This window comes from Parus major, chromosome 9, assembly GCF_001522545.3.
Source record: "Parus major isolate Abel chromosome 9, Parus_major1.1, whole genome shotgun sequence".
Classification (NCBI taxonomy): domain Eukaryota; kingdom Metazoa; phylum Chordata; class Aves; order Passeriformes; family Paridae; genus Parus; species Parus major.
The window spans coordinates 9,939,048-9,960,695 of NC_031778.1; the positions used below are offsets into that span (position 1 = coordinate 9,939,048).

General features: G+C 41.5%; 1 protein-coding gene across 1 annotated transcript in view; it reads right to left on the bottom strand.

The window, feature by feature from the left end:
• Positions 1-4,550: 4,550 nt before the first annotated feature.
• Positions 4,551-21,648, bottom strand: part of PID1 (phosphotyrosine interaction domain containing 1) — an 81,172-nt gene continuing 64,074 nt past the window's right edge. Inside the window, exon 3 of the mRNA XM_015638349.3 lies at positions 4,551-6,507. Within this exon, the coding sequence (XP_015493835.1) occupies positions 6,031-6,507 (477 nt within the window). The 3' untranslated portion in view covers positions 4,551-6,030. The remainder of the gene's footprint in view (positions 6,508-21,648) is intronic.

Below are 21,648 nucleotides of genomic sequence, written 5' to 3' on the forward strand. Positions count from 1 at the left end.
CAGAGAAAATCAGGTCCCAACCCATTTAGGAAAGCCTGGGCAGATGTGAAGCATGGTCTATCAGTCAAGCAGAGTTTCAGATTTCACCTGTTCCTGCATTGGAAGAGGTCTGACATATTTTATGGACACAGAAATATCTCGCAGTTGACTATCATCATTTAACCTCATTTTTCCCTTCTAGAGGAGTTTCCTTTGAAGTTCCTCTGTGTATTTCATTATTATCTTGGGATCTGGAAAAGCTGTTGTTACTTGAAACCATGAGACCTGGAATCCATTAAAGATGAGACTGAGCCAAGGAGCACTGGCATGGTACTAAGCACTCAGCCACAACAATTTAACCCAACTGCGCAAGAAAACCTTGATTAATTATATCCTCAGTAATTATGTCTAGAACTATTTCTAGTCTCTAAATGAGAGGTAACTAAATTGAAATAACGAATTTCAAATAGGAATAACACACTTTTTCCAATCCACATGACCTATATCAACTGTATAAAATTACAATTCACTAAGAATGAAATCCACTCCTGTCTATCATTCTCAGAAAATCTATATTGCCCGCAGGAAAACATACCAGCCACATGATGCATTATTCATGAGATTATAATGCTCCCTCTCTTTCCAAGAGCAATAAGATTTGCAGGAAAATAACAGAGACTATAAAGCACAATGCAAATCAAAGCCTAACAGGTAAGATTTACCACCTACTGCTATCTCCCCACTCCAATGGTAGAAGGGAAGGAGAGAGATGCTCCAGTCTCCACAGGAGCAGTCCCCTGGGGAAGGGACACTGATTCTGCATCATGTGACAGGTACAGTAATTGAGAGTCACTCCTTTGCCATCACAGCTGGGACCTTGCTGTGCCCTCCCACCTCCTCCCCCAGGATCACCAGCCCATTACCAGTTCACCCCATCTGCAGGACAGTCAGCATGGGCATCATACCTGTGCTTCCAACTCACCTCACAGCCCTTTTTCAGAGAAGGAACCGCAGCAGACACAGTAACACCTCTCCTGTTTTGAGTAGTCATTGTATCTGCTTTAACAATCCTGATCAAAATTAATTACAATCCTAAATGCAGAAATTCTCACAGCACTTACAAGGAACTGCAGCCACACAAGAGAGGTCTTCCCAAAGTTCAAGCAGAATCACAGCAGATGATCTGCACTGTAGCACAGGGGCACAGTATCAGTGTGTGTCCTGCTGAGGTGGCAGGGACAACCCCCCTGGACATCCCTGCCTTTCCCCAGCCAACAATGATCAGTGAGGAAACATTTTAATGGAGTTTAGCAAAAAAAGGAACTTTTAAAAACACCCTGTATCTGTTTAAAATTACATTAGAAGAAAGGTATAATGAATGTCTCTACCTTCACTAAAGGATATATTCTCTTACTGTAAATTCTGGTCTACAGGACGACAATCATACGTTTAAGTTATTACTTTCCAATTACATCCAAATTAATAATTCACTGCCACAGGGATAAATGAGCCCAACCGTGTATCATTCTTAGAGCAGCTAATTGGGTATGGAGTGGGATAGCTCTGGTGGTGAATGGTAAATAATGCATATGGTACATCAAATTTTGCATGTAGATAGACAATTTAATTTGCTTCCTACTGAAAAAGGGAGAACTTTTTAATAAGTAAACCATTCTTGTCAAGACTAACATGCAAAACTGCCTTCACACATCCACCTAATGTTACAAATGTCCATCATACAGAGAACATTTAACAAGCATCATGTTTCAAAACATGTGTGCTTAGATATGTATGAATATATATACCCATACATGCATATATAGACACATAGAGAACCTTACAATTAAAATAAAATTCACTGTGAAGTCTCAAAACTTTCACAAATAACATATTTAAATTCTTCTAAGAGACTGATAAGGGGTTGCCACTGTATCAAAGGCTTCCCAATCACATACCATTTATTTAGAAGTTTTAGGAAAATTAAATGAAAGTCATTGGCAAAATCCAACTGTTTTTTCATGTAAAACTGAAGTCATTCACTACAGGAAAGCTAAGGAGTGGAACCAGCTGCAGAGGGTTTTGTTTTCAGGGTTTGTTTTTTGTTGTTGTTGTGTTTTTGGTTTTTCTTTTTTAAACAAAACAAAATATTCAGCTGTTCTTAGGGGCCTTTGAATTTAAACATGAAAGAAATTATTCTCTGCCTTTCTCCCTCCCCCTGGGCTAAAACCCCCATGCACCCCAAGCAATTCTCATGCAATCTATGCTCACTAGTCTAGAGTATTGCCCTCCCCATGGCACAACCACCATTCACTCACAGCTCCACTGAGGATTTGGTAGGAAGAGAAGATATTTAGACTCCAGAGCTTGAAAACCAAACTAATTTACTCTATACAGAGTAACAGCTTCTCTTTCTTGAGGTAGAAAAATTGTGGAAATCGCCTTGACATAACTGTGGTGATGTTACATAGTATTGTTGAAGCATAACAACCTAAATGCTCTCTACTTTTTCCACACTCCTAGTAACACATAGATCCACAGACCTTTCCACTCTCCCCTAGAAGCACAAGAAGGAAAGAAATCCTTTACATGTTTTCCTGGCTGACACTGAAGGAACTCATCAACCCACAGTGGGATGCAGTGAGATCCAAAACCGGACTCTTTGTAGTTGAACAGGAATGACTTTAGCCAACTGGAAACTACTCCTGATGGAAACTTTATGATTTTTCTTTTCCAGCAGATTAATTGCAGGAAAAGTTTAACTTGATATTTCATTCCAGTATCTACTGGCAACTGATAATCAGTGATAACTGCTATGCTAGCAATTCAGGATTGAAAGCATTTCTCCTTCTTGCAAATGGCATCACACATTTGGAATTGATAATGCAGAGATTTGGCCTGAATTCCAAATTATCTAAGGATCCAAACTCATGATACTGATTATTTTTCAAATCTCATGTTTTCAAAGACAAACTGCAGTTCACATTCCCTCATATTCCCTTGGATGTTTGAACTATTAGAAAATAGCTGGTTCATGTTTCAAAGGGTCTGATTTTCTAATAAAAGGACTAGAATTTTCTCCTTTATATTTTATCCTTATCATGCAAAACTTTCAGCTAATCCACAGCCTCCAGTCACTAAAGAATTATCACAGATGCCACAGTATCAAATATCTCTGGGAGAACTCTGCAACCCCCTGTAAATCAGTACATCTGAAAAACAGAAACGTAGACTGTTCTGTATAAGAAAATAAAAATGGAAAGACAGCAGCAAAAATCCCAACAAAGGTTTTCTTCACTCAACCCACACTGGCAGGTGACTTAGGGAGACAGTCTGTCTATTTTCAGCAGGTTGCAGCACATTAGAGGAAAGATCATAATTAAAAATCAAATGATCATATAATTGTTTAGGTTGGAAAAGATCTTTAAGATCATCAAGCCCAAATGTTAACCCAGCACTGCCAAGTGCAAAGTTCACCACTAAGCCATGTCCTTAAGCCCCACATCTACACGGCTTTTACATAGCTGCAGGATGGTGACTCCAGCACTTCCCTGGGTAGCCTGTTCCAGTGACTGACAACCCTTCTGGGGAAGAAACTTTCCCCAGTAGCCAATCTAAATATCCCCTAGCACAACTTGAGGCCTTTTCTATCAGTTGTTACCTGGGAGGAGAGTTCAATCCCCACTTTGCTACAACCTCGTGTCAGGGAGTTGTAGAAAACAGCGAGGTCTCCCTGAGTCTCCTCTCTCCAGGTCCCTCAGCTGCTCCTCACCAGACTTGTGCTCCAGACCCTTCCCAGCTCTGTTGCCTCTCCCTGGACACACTGCAGCACCTCGATGTCATGTAGTGAGGGACCCAGAATTGGTCACAACACTGAGGTGCAGCCTCACCAGGGCCCAGCACTGGGGGACAGTCACTGCCCTGGTGCTGCTGCCACACCACTGCTGACAATGATTTTGTGTAGCTGTGCTCTGGGGGTGAGAAGGGCAGACTGTGTCAGCCAGAAAGATCACACCCATCCCGTGACAGGAAGACGTCCCACTCTTCTAAGTATTTGCCCCAGAAACGGAAATCCCAAACCCAAATGCCATCAAATGGCCTACCTGAACCACTCTGTGACTTCTAAAAGCAAGGCAATACTGCTCCCACTCAGCAGAGCTCATTGCAACTGGTCAGGTAGGGAGTGGGGGGTATCTCTGCCACCTCCTGCTAAGCAAAAATTATAAATCATGTCCACACTCCACAAAGTAAAAAAAAAAAAAAACAACAAAAGCCAAAAAAACCAATCCCCAACAGACCAACAAAAAACCCCAAAACAATCCAAAATAATCAACAAAACAAACCAACCAAAACACACAACCTCCCCAAAACCAAAACAAAACTTCACAGCAATAATTAACCTAAATATTGAAAGAAAATAATTTTAAAATGTTAACAGCAATTCTCATGAAGACTGAAGAAATAATAAAATGGAAAAAATTAACATTTCATTCCACTAAATGAAATAAACACAGAACCCCACACACATAAAACTGCAGAGTTTACGCTGAAAAGACAGCTTAAAACTAACAAGGTTTAACTCAAAACTTTTTTTTTTATTAAAGTATGAATGCATTTATGCTGGAGAACAGTTTACATAAATTGTAAAGCAACAAGCATATTTTCAAGAGGTGTAGGCCCTCCTCAATACATCTCCATGCTCAATCTACATGCTTTACCACTGGACTCACACATACACTCGCACATACAAACACAGAGACACAAAACACAGACACGGAGCTATCTGCTTGGATTAGCTTTCTTTTAAGGCTTCTGTAAGGTGCCCTAGTGCCCCTAACATTACCACAATTACAAACAAAATTGTACAAAGGAGCAGCATTACTTGCAAACTATTGATCTGCTCCCAGCCTTAAAAAATATTAAGTGAAACAAATTTTTCCTTTATTTGAGTTTTATTAAACATCTGCATTTAAGAAAGGCATGACTGTATATCTGTGAACAAGGAAAGATACAGGGATCTTAACATGAGGTTCTCAACCGGAACAGATGTTCAAACCTGACTCCTAAGGGACCATTTCCTTTGATCTTTACAGTGAGGCAGCCCTGTGTGGTGAGACACTGCCAGCCCCATCCCAGCAGGGTCGCTCGACCAGCAATGCGGAAAGCGGGGACACGGAGCTGTGCCCACTGTGCTCGGATCTCGTCAGACCTGAGGTTGATGAGAAGTCACAGTTCAAACACTGATGCACCCAAGTGTCCCTCAACTCTTCCCAGCAGGCCCTCCTGTGGAGCACATCAGGGTGGGATAATGCACAGACAGCAAGGCTGACTTGCTGAACCCCCAGACAACCAGGGAGCATTGTTACCCACCCCTTTTTGGTATCCTGCAGTACATAGTCTGAAACTGCAACTACTGGTGTTGGGTGAAAGATGTGGCAGCAGGTACATTAAGAAAATAGGTACAATGAATAAAATAAAGGATAGCATATGATATAATGTGTACATACAAGCATCTTTCATTTCTTATCTGTGAAATGTGAATTAACTGCAGAATGCCAGGCCATTAGTCTAAAAGGCTATGTATGGCTGTCTTAGCCTATGTTCAGTCAAAGGATTTGTGTGATGCATCATGGGGAAAGATTCTTCGGGAACCATTAGAGCTTTCCAGGCCTACTTGCTCTTGTGCATCAGCCCACAGCTAGGAATGCCAGAGAAGCAATTAATAAAACTGCTTGATCAGCCTGGTAAGACAAACAGGAATGACTGTACTTCATGGTATGCACCTGAACTACAGAGACAAGAAAAGGACAGTGATGGGTGGGTGACAGATGGGAAATTTTTTTCTCATTTTTACAACAGCAGCAGATTTCAACGCAACGTAATTACTTTAATGATGCATATCTGTAGGTACCAAATTGCTCTTCTGATTTAAAAAGCTGGTCAAACAAGTGTTTGGCAGTCCTTTTATTACCCAGTTTCAATTGTTGCTTATTCATCTATCAGCTCTCATTCCCTAAGCCATTTCTGCCTTTGTTGAACCGTGAATGAGTTCAGTCAGCCATCGTCAGATTCAAATTCATGAGACACTTCTTCCGATGAGCTGTTCCTGTGGATCCGGCCATCACTTTTCATGCTGTGAAAAGTCTTCTTAAAGGCCTCCATCATGGCATGGGCCAGCTTCTTGGCCTCCAGCTTGCTCTCACACTCCACAGCGTGGCAGTCCATCTGGTAGGACAGGTCATCGTTGATCTCCCGATAGACCCAAGCGAAGATGTTTGGGCTGACGTTGTGGTCAGCAGTGCAGTAGGCTATGCGTGCTACCTGAAAGGTATCCATGTGCACTGTCGCCTCACCTTTGAGGTCCAGATGATGCAGCCAGACTTGGAAAGGGCGAATTTCCAGAAGGGCATTAGCAGGGTAAACATCCTCCCTGGTGAGTGTGTGCTTCTTCCACAATTCAATGACTGGTTTTTCTGTGCAGCCTGACAAAAATTGCATCCCTGTTGTGGAAACCTTACCCAAATATGTAACCTGCAAAGAAGAGCAAAGATAGGTGAAAACACAGAAGGCAGACTGGTGGTACTTTCTGCCATCCCAGGGAGTTTCACTGGGAAAATAAAAGCACCTAAGTTTATTTAAAATAAAATCTACCTAAGTTTAATCACATCATCTCTCTGCTTTCCTGTCTAGTCCTTTTGAGTAAATATCCTGGTAGCCAATCAGCAGAGGAAAGCAAGGTGGTTTTAGTGTATTTACAGTAATTTATTCACCAAATATCAAATTTACTAGGAGGTCCACATCAAAATTCTGTATTAAGCCTGTGCAGAAACATTCCCCTAAATCTGGGCAGCTACTAATGAGGCTTCCTTCCACTTACAGCTGAATGGAAGATTATTTTATCTGGGAAAAGTGTTTTTCTCTAGGAAAGACAGGTCAATGCCACATAAATGCAATTATGAAGATTATTCTATTTATTGCTGTTGTCAGGATGGTGCACTTAAGAACAACTATATGAAAGCAAAACTGTTCCTGGTTTATCTCTTGCAACAGTAACTGCTTGAGACAGACTCTTTTAACCCTTGCTTGATGTCTTACAACTTCCTCTACATTTTACTCAAGGCATTTGGAGGAAAGAAGTAATCACATGCACTTTCCAAACTAATTTCTTCAAAATTCTGTATTAAACACACAGTACAGGTTATTTTTATGTTGTAAATGTGTTAAGAAATGTAAAGGAAAAACATGGAATTTCCACATTTAAAAACATTAAAAAATCATAACCACAAGAAATATGGGATTTGTAATCCACGCAAACAAACTTTTCCACAAGAAAAAGATTTTGCTGCAAGCTTGCTTCATACATTTTGTTAAACTCGGAGGCCTAAATTAAGCCATAATTAAGGAATAAAGCTTACAAAACTTTATTGGAAGTCTGTGTGGCTTAATCATGCTTGCCAAAAAAGCAATTTCATAGCACTGACATTTCAAAATGGGAAGTCTTATTCTTTGCCTATAAATATTCATGACTTGCACTGGGAATATGTTGAATCTTATAAAGCTTTCTATTTTTTTTGGAACAGTGGGAAACACAACAGCTAGAACAGTTAACAAGGCAAGACCTACCAGTGTTTTGCCTTATTTTATTTTATTAGTGATGAGAGTCAAGTTCCCTAAAGGACTGTAGAAAAACTTAAAAGAAAACCTCAGAGTTCACAGTGCCAACTAAACACATACAAACAGCACATACAGGACCAAAGAGGAATGTGTCTGCAGCATACTGGGGGGTATTTCAACATATATCCAAAGTCAGATTGCTTTGAACAGAGCAAGATCACTGCACAAATCTGCACATTCAATATATTCTCCAAAGGTTCATTCAGCAGTTTCACAGTCATATGTCAATAACAAAAGACAAACACTGTAAACTGACACTTGGGGTCAAATTCAAAGCCCAGTGCAGCATCAGAAGGCCTTCAGTAACTTCAAAGAGATTTGCACAAAGACTTTAAACCCTGAGGAACAGAGAAATAGCCTCTTGCTCATGCACTTTGTCACTGCCCAAATAGAACTTTGAGCTCCTGTCCGCAGGAGAGAGCAGCCACCACTGCAACATTTTTTCCCTCAGCTGCTGTTTGGAGAAGCCCAGTGTCACCTGGAGACCACAGAAATCAGCACCTCTCATGAGTGCTCAAGAGGGGATGCAGGGTATTGTTTCACTCCTGGCTTGTCCTAAAGATGAAGCTGCTGCCAGCTCATGAGCTGCCCTGAGCAGCAGCATGAGGATGGGGAGAGGGGAGGAAAGCAAAGGCATCTCTATTCCAGGCAGTCAGCGTTGCTGAGCTCTGTGCTGCAAATTCACCACAGCACACAGCATCAGCTTCTGAGCATGGACAACTCCCAAGTGATGCTCGGACACCTGCAGCAGCCAAGGAGCAAGATCAGAGTAAGCTGTCACACAGCAGCATAAACTGAATTTAATGATCTCTGCAGCAGCTAACTGCAACCCCCTTGTTGGCCATCAATCCATGTGTGGCCTTCTTAAGAGTGAAGTTACAAAAAAATTATGTATTTCCCTAAAATAAGGTAGTTGTATTTTAAGAAAAAAAAACCAACTAAAAAACAGTGAATTACTCTGCAGCCAATGCAAAAGTAACTAATAATAAGGATGGAATTCTGGCTTGTTTACCAAAAGGGATGTACTGGTCTGATTTACTGTCCCAGTTCTGTCATGGTATAACTGTGTAGGAACCTTTGGAAAGTTGCTTCTTTTAACATCACTTTGAACCTCCATTATATAAATTTCATTTTCCTTTGAGCATACATCCATAAATATTTATAAGGCGCTTAGACATTACAATAAGGAGTTCACAGGAAAGAGTAAACGAAACCTCAACTGTAGAGTTGCCCCTGCACTGTGTCTTATATAGAAACATCTACACCTACTAGTGCCGTTACTTTTCAGTTTTTTACAGGAATGATTTTTTTTTTTCCTAGTTGAGCTACAAGCATCTGACAAGAGTAGCATCACTGAAGCTCTTGGTGAAGACAGCTGTCTAACATTTCATCACAGCATGGTCCCCTGCTAAAACAGAAAAGGGAGACAGGGTCTGGAGAGACACCTCCACTCTGACCTATGAAAAGGTATTTCTCTCTGAGCTTGGAGTTACAAGGTTATTCCACAAGCAGTGCTCCCTGCATTTTGGCTTCTGCCTCAACACGTCTCACAGCACACTCACCTTTGTTTAAATGCTCAGAAACCACTGACCACATCATTACAGTGAAGCTATTCCAGTACAACCATCTTCCTTTTCAATTTCTAAGTCTACCAACCAAAGGTCAAAGAACAGATCATTCCTTTCACTACCAGATGGAAAAGAAAACTATTTTGAGGCAAAATAGTCCCATTGGTGGTCTTTCCCATTAAAATCATTGACATCTCGTCAGTGTGAAGCCAGCAGGTATTATAAAAAAAGGCCCCGAAACAAAACAGAATTTCATCTTTAATACTCATAAGAACCAGATGTCAAGGGCACAGAAAGACATGAGCAGTAGCAGCAGTAGTGAGTTTTTACAGTTATCATTGCACGTACAAAAACACACGGAAGTGCCTGAACAGTTTCAACTCCACAGCTTTACTGACCAGAGAGTGACCATTGTCAGAGACAGGCAAAGCCACAGGGCAGGCTGAAAGCCACATCTGTGATAATACAGCTCTGACCACCAGCAAAAGTTCACCAGGACTGAATAATGCTTTTTCTTCCCATGAAACTCTGGAAGTCATTTGGCAGCAAACATCAGTACAGGAAAATTACTTATCTGTGCAAGTGTGGCATATATATATATATATTCAGCTCAATGCCACTGTGTTAACCTTAAGCAGTGAAGGAATTTCCTACCACATCTTCTACCAGGACTAAGAGTAAATTTCTTTATGGCCCTTTTAGTCCTTTGGTTTGTGTGTTCCATCTGTCCCACAAATTTTTGTAAGATACATACACCTCACAAAAATTTCTTGTGCAAGTTAAAAATTATCCACGTTCTTTCCAGCCTTTCTATGAAAATTACAGCCTCTGGCATTGAAACCTTTTGTAAAAACCGAGATGTTCGGAAGAGCTGCTTATTTCACCTTAGAGATTTACCAGCACCAATGTCAGCATCTGACAAAACTGTCCTCAACTGAAAAATGCTGTGCCTTTGCCCTTTTGTAATGCAGCTACACCCATGTGACATATAGAGACATCTCATGTCAAAGGACATGAAGAATAATTGATGTCATCTTTCATGCACTCTCCTGGAAACTCAGAAATATCTGAGTATTTTGACATTGTTGTTTTCAGCCCCTTCAGTCCAATAATGTGTATGAAAATGTCTTTTAATAACTGTGTTCAAGAGCTTACCAACTTTGAAAAGACCAGTAGAGCAGCTGCCACAGCCATTTACACTTGTAGCACAGTATGATTTGTCAGAAATAATAAGGGGTTTTTCCTTTTCATACCCAGCCCTTTCATCATTGATCTCACATTGTTCACTTGCAATTCATAGGAGATAAAGAGCAGCTCAGCTCCCACATATGTCAATCTGACCTCAGATCTGAGACCCAATCGATCATATGTCCATACTGCTCCTATCTCACAAGCCTCACTCAGGCACCTAAAGCTAGGCAGTCAAATGACTTTTTCTCCTTCTGTTCCCTACCCCCAGTCCATAGACTATCAGTGCTCCAAGAAAGCATATCCAAGCTGTAAAGACCCATAATTACTGCATTACAGGAGGACAGATGGTCTCTTGGCACAGGAGCTTGGCATAGGAACACATACCTCAGAGGACTCTGGACTCTCTCACTATTCAAGACCATGATCAAAAGACCATACGTAAAATTAACTCCTTGGTTATTTATTTAATATAAGTATTTCTTCCATACCAGATAAGGAGCGTCTTTGTCAGCAAAATCAACACCAAAAATGAAAAAAAAATTAAAATTAAAATAGAGCACAGACCTTGAGCCAGCAGGTATTTATCTGCATATTTGCAATCACCAGAGAATGCCCTAGAGAACCTTGGGCAATTCTTAGTAGTAGATGACTGTCTCTTTGTTGCTCAGTGTTTTAAAATAAACATTTCTTTAGCCTCAAATTTGGTCTAGTTGCAACAGATTATGTTTAATCAAGACAGTAAGATATTCCTCACCTAAACATGAGGAAGAGGTAATGAGACATTTTCTTCCTGCAAACTGAATTGCTTCTGTGGCACCTTCAGGATACATGACAAAGAATAAAGTGACTGTAAAGGTCTGTGTTAAGATGCACAGGTGTAGACCCTCCAGTCAGCAAGTAAGCCATCACAGAATCATGGAAACATCAGGGTTGGAAAAGACCTTAAGTCCAACCATCTACTCAGCACCACCACTGCAACCCCTACACCACTGAACCACATCACCCAGCACCGGACCCAGACACCTCTTAAACACCTCCAGAGATGGTGACTCCACCACCTCCCTGGATAACCTCTTCCAATGGCCAAATGTCAGTTTGTCCCAGGCAAGGAAGAACCACCAGCCTAAAGACTGGGTAAACTTGCAGAAGTTTTAAAGAAGAATTCAGAGGAGATTTGAAGAAGAGTGGCCAAAAGGAGGTTTAGGAGGATGTACGCATATCTTCCTTAAAATTGCTGCAATAACACATACATGGAGATGTTCCTTGGGTTTGCAGCACAAAAGCAGACACAGGATGAGAAGGTTCAAGCTTCACCTAGACTCCAGACACATATTGTTGAGGCCAGGAGCCAGCAAGCTTCATCTGCACATCATTACAAGGTCTGAAAACCTCTGCAAGAAGTCGCTACTCAGGAAACCTGTGCTCAACCTCATTGCAATGACAATATGCACAAAGCCCCCAGTGGCACCTCCTAGCTGAGTGGTTGGGGAGAATCAAGGCTCACCAGAATCACAGATTTGATGTCTGAAACTAGTTTTTCTTATCCCTAGTGGAGCTGAGATACAAAGGGAACAGGCCTGCAGCATGCTGCCTAACAGCTTGGTAAGTCCTGGCACAGCTTTCATGTCAATAAAAGCAGATTTAGCTGTAGAGTCATTTTCAACATCTTTAATTAACACATCCAGCTCCAGGCACAGCAGGAACACTCTGCTGGACAGGGTACCCGTCTCACCACACCAGCTCAGCTCTCCTCACCCTAAAGCACAGTGACTCAGCCTCAGGCTGGCAACTTGGGATTTAGAGCCAAAAGCTGCTTTTTGGCTCTGAAGGAAAAACAAAAATATCCAAGACATTCCACTGGATCACTGAGCAAATACCATGAACTGCATTCAAGCAACGTTTGCTTAAGACCCAGAAAATAACTCAGTCAAATAAAAAGGCTGCACAGTTTCCCTCTGTCTGTCACTGCTTCCTCACCCACACTGCCTATGTCCAGCCAAAGCCTTGAAGCATGAACACGAGGGTCTTTGTGGGAACAGCAGGGCTTCTCAGCACACAGAAATACACAGTAAATGTAATAATGTGGCATACAGAAATATGTGAAGAACTGTTTTATTTTTGAGACAAAATTCAGAGGGAGAACAGAATGAGCTAGGCAACCATTTAATGGAAAATAACCAGTAACTCCAGGGGCTGCCCACTGGATTAGGGAAAAAAAAAAGACATCAGTAGTTAATGTCTGATTTATTCCAAGGAATCAAAGGATAGCTCTAGAAAAGGCTGGAAGCATCAGCACCTCTTCACCAGTTAAGTCAACATCCAGCATCTGTCTCCTTTTGTAGGACCAAAGCCAAACTTACTCCCCCTTGAAAACAAAAATAATAAACAAGCCCAGCAAGAAATGTATTTGACTCTTTACATCTTCAGAACTCCTAAGGAAAAACAACTGCTGGGCAGCAGCTCCTCCAGCTGTCTATCTGTCCCCCAAGCCATGCTCACAGCAGCCCTTTGCAGGTGCCTTTATTTTCCCATGTGTTTCTCAGCTGTGACCTGCAGCAGATCCTGCCTTAGCTGCCCCCAAGGAAGGGGTAACCACACAAGTAAGACAAAGTGATTTCACAGAATAGTCATGTTGGATAGAATTCCTCAGCTAAATGCCTTTGAAGGACAGAAGAGCTGTCATTATTTTTAGTCTGTTGTTCTTTCAGGTTTTACAGCCTCCATGCTTCTCAGTAGCTGTAGCATGTGAAGGAGGAGCCAGTTTCATCACTGTGAAAATACCTTTTCTTGAAAAATGGTCTTCCTCAGTAGAAAGAAAAACATAACACCAATTTCAGTGCTTTTGCTTCTGAGGTTGCCTAGGAAAGCCCTTTAACATGGCAGCATAGATGAGTTGCTGTGATCCAGGGTGGATGCCCCAACATCCAGTCCAGTGCAGCATCTCGGGAATAAGGCTTTTCTGAGGGCCGAGCTCACCCATGAATAACTTCTCACTTCTCAAACACTATGCAGGACAAACACTCCAGGAGCTGCAGATGATTGCCATCAAAGTGCAGGGCACATATCTGAGATCCTGTCCCAGCTCTGAGTAAGACACCCAAAAGCACATGGACATCTCAGAGCCCCTCTTCATGGCCAAATAAACGTCTCATCCTCCAAAAGCAGAGCTCTGCCAGGCCTCCCAGTGATGGCAGTTGGGAAGGGGAGCAGAAGACAAAAACTTCTGCAGAATGCCCACAGGAGTGGAACCCTCCTTACCCTATGTGATCAGCCCCATCACCAACACTATCCCACACTGCTTGAGGAGGACATGGGAGAACACGTTAACATTTGGCAAGCTTAAGATTTAGTAAATAAATGTGTTGGACGATAAAAAAATTTACCCTTGATGGTTTAATTTATAAGTTCTGAGAGGAAAAAGAAGCCAACAAGAAAAAGCCCACAGAGCCCACAGGCCAAATAGCCAGTGTGGGATAAATAGGGCAGCAAGCCAAGCTCTCCTTCTGGAAGACAATCCTGAGAAACACAATGATCCAAAAAGTTCACCTTTCATTACATCAGGCTGCTGCTCAGCAAATAGCTTTATAAACTACACATGTATTAAACAACTGCCCTTAGTCAGACCTAAGAGCATCTAACTTATGCCCATTGACCAGGAGTCTCTCCCTCACTGGCAAAATAGCTAACCAAGCCCAAACACAACCCCAGCAAGAGCCAGCTCTGCTCCCTGTAGTCTCCCGTTAGCAACAAAAGGAACGCCTCTTGCATTTCGTTCTCCACTGGACAGGAAGCTCTTTTTGTGGTTTGGCTTGAGGGGATGAATCTGAAATTAAATCAAGTGGAACTGGCAAACGGCAGTGAGCTTGCAGTCAGAGACTCTTCGGTCCTGGTGTGAGTGGAAGATTTACGCTGCACTATTTAAAACCCAAGAAATCAATTTCATTCTAGCAGCAATTTAAAAATGCTGTCGTGCAAGACATAACTCAATGAACAAATACATCCATCACACACAACCTCAGCAGGGCTGCTGGACACCCTATTGTACAAGTCGATGATTACTTTTATTCCCAAATATTTTCTTTATGTTGCTATTTAGATCATTTTCCTCCTTTGTCTCCTTTCATTGCCTCACGTGACTTCCTCTCTCTGTACTCAGTTACCACTGGGTTGAAATTAATACTTGGATAAGCCAGTTCATTTCCCATTGTCCTTCAGGAGTCTTCAAAGGCAAGGAGAGGTGGAGGCAGTCAGGAAAGTGAGAAAACCAACCCATTCTTCATGCCTATTGCAATTTCTTCAAGTTTCCTTCATACAAAGTCCCTCCAAAACCTTTTCTCTGCTACCTCAAAACCTTCTCAACAAGGACATCCCTTCTGCCAGGAGAATGTGGCATAAGTGTGCATGACCACAATCTCTCTCCTGACACCAACCTTCATGTCTATGTTCAAAGTACACACAAACCTTTTTCACTACACATTCTTTATTCACATGAGGTTGAAATCGAACATGGAAATCTGATTAAACATCTCATCACGTTTCAGAAAGCTGTTTAGTCCTGGGCTCCTCACAGCTGTTGTATCATAGTTGAGGGAAGGAGCCCATGGACACAGAGGGAAGCAGACTGCTCACTTTTACTTTGTTCCACTTCCTCTCCAACCCACAGAAAATTCACTTTGGCACAAGTCCTACAAAAACTTTGGTTGTACCTCCTGGAGCACGCAAAGAGGGAGTACAGGAACAGTTACATACTTCAGCCACCTTGTCCACTGAGGCACGTATATTTTACATACTCTCCAAGACTTTGGGCACTGAAGCATCCCCAGAAAGCCATGCATGTTTTCCACTATATTTTATGGGTAAGAGATCTGTCCTCAAGGACTCTGTGCATTCCCTTGTGTTTAGCCTTTAGCTCTTCCCTTCAAAAGAAGATGCCAAGTAATAAAATTGAACAAAACCTCTGTTACTAAGACATTCAGTTCTGAAGACCAAAATCTCAATTGCACTTGATTCCTGGCACAACTTGACAACACCTGAAATTAAGAACAAAAGGGAAGGGAGCCAATTTCAGGAACCACTGAAGATGACTACAAATTTGGATTGTATATCAAAGGAAGTGTCAGGTCTAAATCACAGGAAGAAGGGAAGTAATGCTCAAAAAATTATTTCAATTCTTCCTCCCCCAAGTGCTGTAAGACTAATAACATTCAAAAAAAGAGAAAAAATTACAAAACAAACCACAGAGATTCCCAGAAATAGCAGTACTTGCTCCTTCCCCTATCATTCACACACTACAAATGAAACACATTCCCTGAAGAATACAGGGGAACACAGAAATATCAACCCCATATAAATGTAATTGTACCCACATCCCGCAAAGTCTCTGATTAAAATATTCTGTCATTACTTTTACATCTCCTTCATGAACCATTATGTGAAATAAGTTCCATGACTTAACAAAACCCTTTTGAGATTTTTCCAGCTCTCACAAGTTTTACCATCTCCAGGCAAAGTCTTGAAGGCTGGAGAAGAAGAAATACAGTGCCTACACTGGGATGGAGTGCTTCCACTGCAGCAATGAAAAACAGACCTTGCATATTTCAACTTAATAAAATGCACTAAACACATTATGAAGAAGAAAATATAGTTAAACAACTCTTTTTATTGCTAAATGAGTCCTTAGATAAATATGCCTGATTTATCATTTGTCTGTGTTATCAAATTCTGGATCCAGGCCACAGCAACACAGGCTCTACACAGACAAGAAAGAATATAACCTCACTGCCTCTAAGGTTTATGACACTGTGTTACAATTAAACCAGGAATTTCTCACTCAACAATGCAACAGTATGTTAGCAGACTAAACAAAAGACTTTAAAGGAATAAATATGTCCCAAAGACTATAATGATGGAAGACAATAGTGCCATACAGTTTTTAATTCATTTCCAAAGCTGTAGTTAACAGTGCCTCCAAGGTCCTGTTTTCACAATGGATTTAGTGCTTGTCTGTGTCTTCAACATAGTCACTCTGCATTTAGATAATGTTTTTCCAACCAGCACAGAAGAAACTGAAAGTGATCCTTAGACCCTGTGAGTGAACTGGGTACTCATCAGGCTCTCTGGGATCCAGAGATGCTCATCTCCTGGGAATTTCTCTCTGCTTTTCACAGTGTCACAGAGGGATCCTCCTCCCTTTTCTGATTAAATTAATCACAGTATCACCCAAGCACCTTTTCCAGAAAAGCTACATTGCCTCCAATCCATTTCTCTTGGCTCTATTTCACCTCTATGATGAACCTTCAAAGCAGACAGAAATACAACCCTTAACAACCTGCAGCAAAAGGCAAGACACGGAGATTTCTATAGTGCTAATTTCAGCCAAGATGAAAGGAAACACTAAACACAGGACGGGAGAGCCTGGAAAGCAGCACTCCAAAGTGAAGGACTGTCTGGAGGAAAGAAGGGGCTGGGAGCAAAGGTTCTCTTCTCTGGGGACAGCTCTACTTATCACTGCTGCAATTTATGTCATCTATTACAGCAGCTTGCCCCCAGTACCATTCAGATGGCTGCAGGTCAGACTGATCACTATTCACACCAGTTGTACAGCAAGCTCCTAGGAGCTCCCTTCATATCACAGTTCATCTCTCTGTATTGCAGAGGTCATGGCTTTTACAAAGGACAGAAAATTCATTTTCATAGTTTCCACTGGCCCTGAAGTTGACTTTGCAAAGGCAAAACCTATAGCACATAGCCCTGCTGTCGATCTGTTTGATAGACAAACTAGTGCAAATTTTAGAGCTCTAAGGAAAAAATAAACTACTTACGAAAATAAAGAAATCCTTCACTCTTTTTCTTTACATTTGCCATCTTTAGGCAGTTATGAATACCAGCAGCTAAAAATATCATAAATGACAATTCTATTTACTACTTTGCAGTTTGCAGTCCAGCAGTCACTGGGCCATGGCCAAGCTGTAGGGAGCAGAGAGCCCACCAGCGGCTTTCCCAGTGACACTCAGACACCTTTCCCCCAGCTGCTGCTTGGCCTAACCCTGGTCATTTCTGGATAAAGCAACACTGGCTCTGAAATGGCTCCTCAGCATGACAACAGAACACAACTTCCTAAAGAAATTAACATTACAGGATGCCTATGACATTCTCTTGAAGGAAAATGCATCATATGAAGCACAGGCCATTCTGTAGCAAAATAAGCTCAAGGAGGTCTCACTACCCAAAAGTCAACATATGGTTATGACTGCAATATATAGATGGTAAAAATCTCAGAACTCTTTTGATTGTTTTCTATATAAACAATTACTCCAATATTTTCTGTTACCAAGATATTTCACAGCTCTGAAACAAGCAAGAACTCAGTCTCATTTATCATCATCCTAGAGTCACAATTTTCCATATAGTTTTTTAAATTATTTACTAGAATAAGCAAATATTTAAGAGCTTAATAGTTCTTGATCATATCAAACTAGGAGTACAACTAGCACATAATACTTTCTCCAGCATTTCCAGGATCAGGCAGAAAGGAAGAATAAAGAAGAAGAATAAAGAAGCAATGTCTGAATTGACAAAGCAGTGGCCAAGACAGGAATAACTGCTCACAGAGGAAGGTTTCTGTTCCCCAGAGAGCAGGAACCAAATATTTCCAGGCATTTCAAGAAAGCCCATGGGTTTTGAGTGCTCTACCCCTTTGCTTTGAGATACTGACAGAGAGATTTTCAAAAGAGCACGGACAGCAATGCGTGTAAAGCATTTTAAGAAAATCTGACCACTCTCTCAGTATCTAAAAATGCAGGCAGAAATTTGGCAAGAGAAATTGGTGTGTGCATTAACAAATGAAGAATCACTAATCCTTTAAAGTTTTGTGGCTTTCTCCATGTAGCCCAAAGCAAGCAGAAGCAAAGTGCTCCTATTCCCAGTGAGACTGATCCAGCACTGGTATGAGACACGGCTGTACTTTTACACAAGGATTAGAGCCTTTGCTAAGCCTCACCTAACACTCTCATTTCCTTCCAAAGCTGTTATTATTTTGGTTAAATGGTTTTAAATAGAAAATGACATATTTTAGATTAGTTATGCATGAGCTTAAATATGACAGCACAATAGAAAGCAAATAGCATTTTGGGTAAGAAAGAATTTACTTTATGCTGAAAATATATTTTCAGATAGATACAGATATTTACAGTACAAGCACACACTATATTATTTGTTTCCTATTATCTGCCTCTAGCCTTCCACTCTTTTCCTCTGCTGCCTCCTCATCAAAACAAATTGGTATCTCTTGTTGGGCCGAAACCAAGCAGAAGATCCTTTAATTGCTGTGCAAACCCACAAACAGCATTAAAGTTCAAAAATCAAAGTTCAAGTACACAAAAATCAAATCTGAAGAGACCAACCTAGCTACCCCTGGGAAGAAATCTTATTTACAAGAAAGCATACTGCATTTACAACAAATTTATGGGGGGGGAAAAGCCCACAACAACAACCAAAAAAAAACCCTGTTTCTTACTCCAGGCAGGGGCAGCCAGCATATGATATTTCTTTGTAGCATCTTATTTACCTCTTGTTTTCTGAGGAGAAAAAGCTGAAATAAAGGTTAGTTCCCTCCTGAAAAGCCAAGTACTGTGGCAGACAATACAGATGTAATTTTTCTTCATGTTTTGTCATTAGCAAGGTCAGATATTTAATTTTTAAACATTAGCTATAAAACAACAGCCTCTCCTCACAAAAGCACCAGAAAGATTATAAAAATCTCCACATTAAAATCAACTACAGCAAAAGCAAGGCAGCCCCTCCCATGGCAGCAAGATCATGCAATTGCAGCACAGCCCCTGTGGGGATGAACTCGTAACAGCCAGAAATGGCATTAATGCATCATATCGTAATGCCTGTCACAGCCTTAGGTTCCTACGGTCCCAAATTGTTCAGCAGTGCAGAGACAGCTTCCTACCTGCATGCTTAAAGTGACACTATGCTGTTCTAGCAGGCTATGACAGACATATATATGTACTACAAAATAACTCTATTGAATTATTTATAACACTTTTCTCCTTAAAGAAGCATTTAGAAAACTGTATCATTAAAATATAACCAGCAGCTGCTTACGCGGCCCTGTATATGCCAAAATTCAGTTTAAAAGAGGAGGTGATGAATAGCATTACTGAGGGAAACTGCAAGGGCAATTTATGAGGGAGCAGTGCAATTAACAGAACAGAAACTGGGCTCCAGCAGCCACGCTCAGAGTGCCAGTCCTGCAAAAAGAGCCACAGCTCTCCAATGATTGCAGTACTTGGGACACTGCCTCATTCACAGCACAGCCATTAGAGAGGTGTCTCCCAGCACGGTGGGGGCCGGGGGGAGCAGTGGCCTTGCACCACCTCCACACCCAGACTCTTGGCAGAGCAGGTGCTGCCTACATAAACACCCAAGAATAAACAAATACAGAGGACAGGCACATATGAAGCAAGATAACTCCACTACCTTCTTGCGTCTGCTTGCTTTCCTGCTGGCCATTTGCTCTGTTTCTGTCCTTAGCTCCCAGAAAAGTGAAATCCTGGCAATGGACAAGTGCCCCCTCTCAGCCCCCAGCACTGCCTGCACCGGCCAGGTGATGGAAGCAGGTCTGAGCAGCACCTGCTTGGGACACAGCCCAGGCAGTGTGGAACCTATGGAGACTGCAGCAAGTGGGAATTTTATCTAGGGAAGAAGAAAATGTGGAGCAGAGAAACAGCCACAACATGACCTGGAGAAAGTTCTTGAGGGATATGCAGCTGTTTTGAGGGCAGATTGCAAACCAGAGCACACCCATCACAGAAAAGTACATGGATATCCCTGGATAATCCATAAAGATACTCCTGTGCTACTTACAGTCAGTCAAATGTAGTTCATGTGATCATGAACCAATGACTAGAATGAGCACTGTAAGGTTTACCCAGACATTTTTAATTTAAGATACCGGTATGAAATTTTAGAAGGTGAACAGAAGAAATTCCACAGAGTGGTCCAAAAAGTGCATCTCAAGGGTGGGTCATACAGTAGAGGATGCCAGCCAGAAAGGCTAATAAAAACAGAGAAGCTGTGAGATCCCAGCAGAACTGCCACCTGTGCTCTCTTGGCAGTGGTCCAAGAGGATGACGGCATGGTACCACAGGCCAAAGCAAAAGCTACTCTCCATTATATCAGGCTGTTGCCCTTTGGAAAAACACATAACCAGCACAGCTAGGTTTAACCAGAGTGAACTTAACAGAAGGCAAAAATCCCTTTGGCTACTACTTATACATTGGGTTTGGACTCATATTAAGAACTGTCTGGAAGACATCATGAAACCAAACATTGCTCTTTGATGTAGAGTCCAAAATGCTCTAGAGTTTCTTGTTAAGAGGAAAACCTTCTTTTCCTTTTATGCTTTAGGCAAAGGAGACATAATGTCCTTCACACTTTCCAGCTAACACTCAAAACTCTTACACAACACTTTGTCAGGTATAACCAAAGTCTAATTAAATCAAGGATGCAATGGCAAGAGCAGACTTCATCTTGCTTGAGTTTTTTCTCCAGTTCCAGCGACTACGCTGCCACCTTCAGGCACCTCCTTTTTTTCTGAAAGAAAAATTAAATATGCACACACTTAGAACAGAAGAGAAAGTTTTATCCAAGAGTGTTCGGCAAGTGTGGAAAAGGAGATAAAGCTCTGGGCTTTGCCAAATGGCACTATCATCTAAGGCCTGGAAAAATTCTGAAAGAATCAACAGAAGACTAACACAAATCCTTTCACATAAATGGCTTAAGACACATGGAGTAGCTTTCATAACACTCAAAGACCTTGACTTGTACATGTACAGCCATTCTCCTTTATCACTACCTAACCTGATAAGGAATGCAAACTCTTGGAATCACAGTTTCTTACACTTACATATGCACTTCTCAGCAGATGACTCTCAGATGAACAAAGCCCTAATCACTCCTGAAGGACATTATCACATGCACAGCACTGCCAAAACACCTAACACCTCATATTCTGAAATCACAGTAAATTCCCAATTGAAAGGAGCTGTAAGTATTTTCTTTTCCAACAGATGATCAGCTTGAAGTTACTAAGAAAATAGTGGGGGTTGTGGTGGGGATGTTTTAACTAAAAAAGATAGACTGGTGTCCAACCCTTTTAACAGCAAAGGAACAGAGAACAGGAATTCAGCAAGATCACAGAGCAGGACAGACCTTGGGGTTCCCAGTGCTC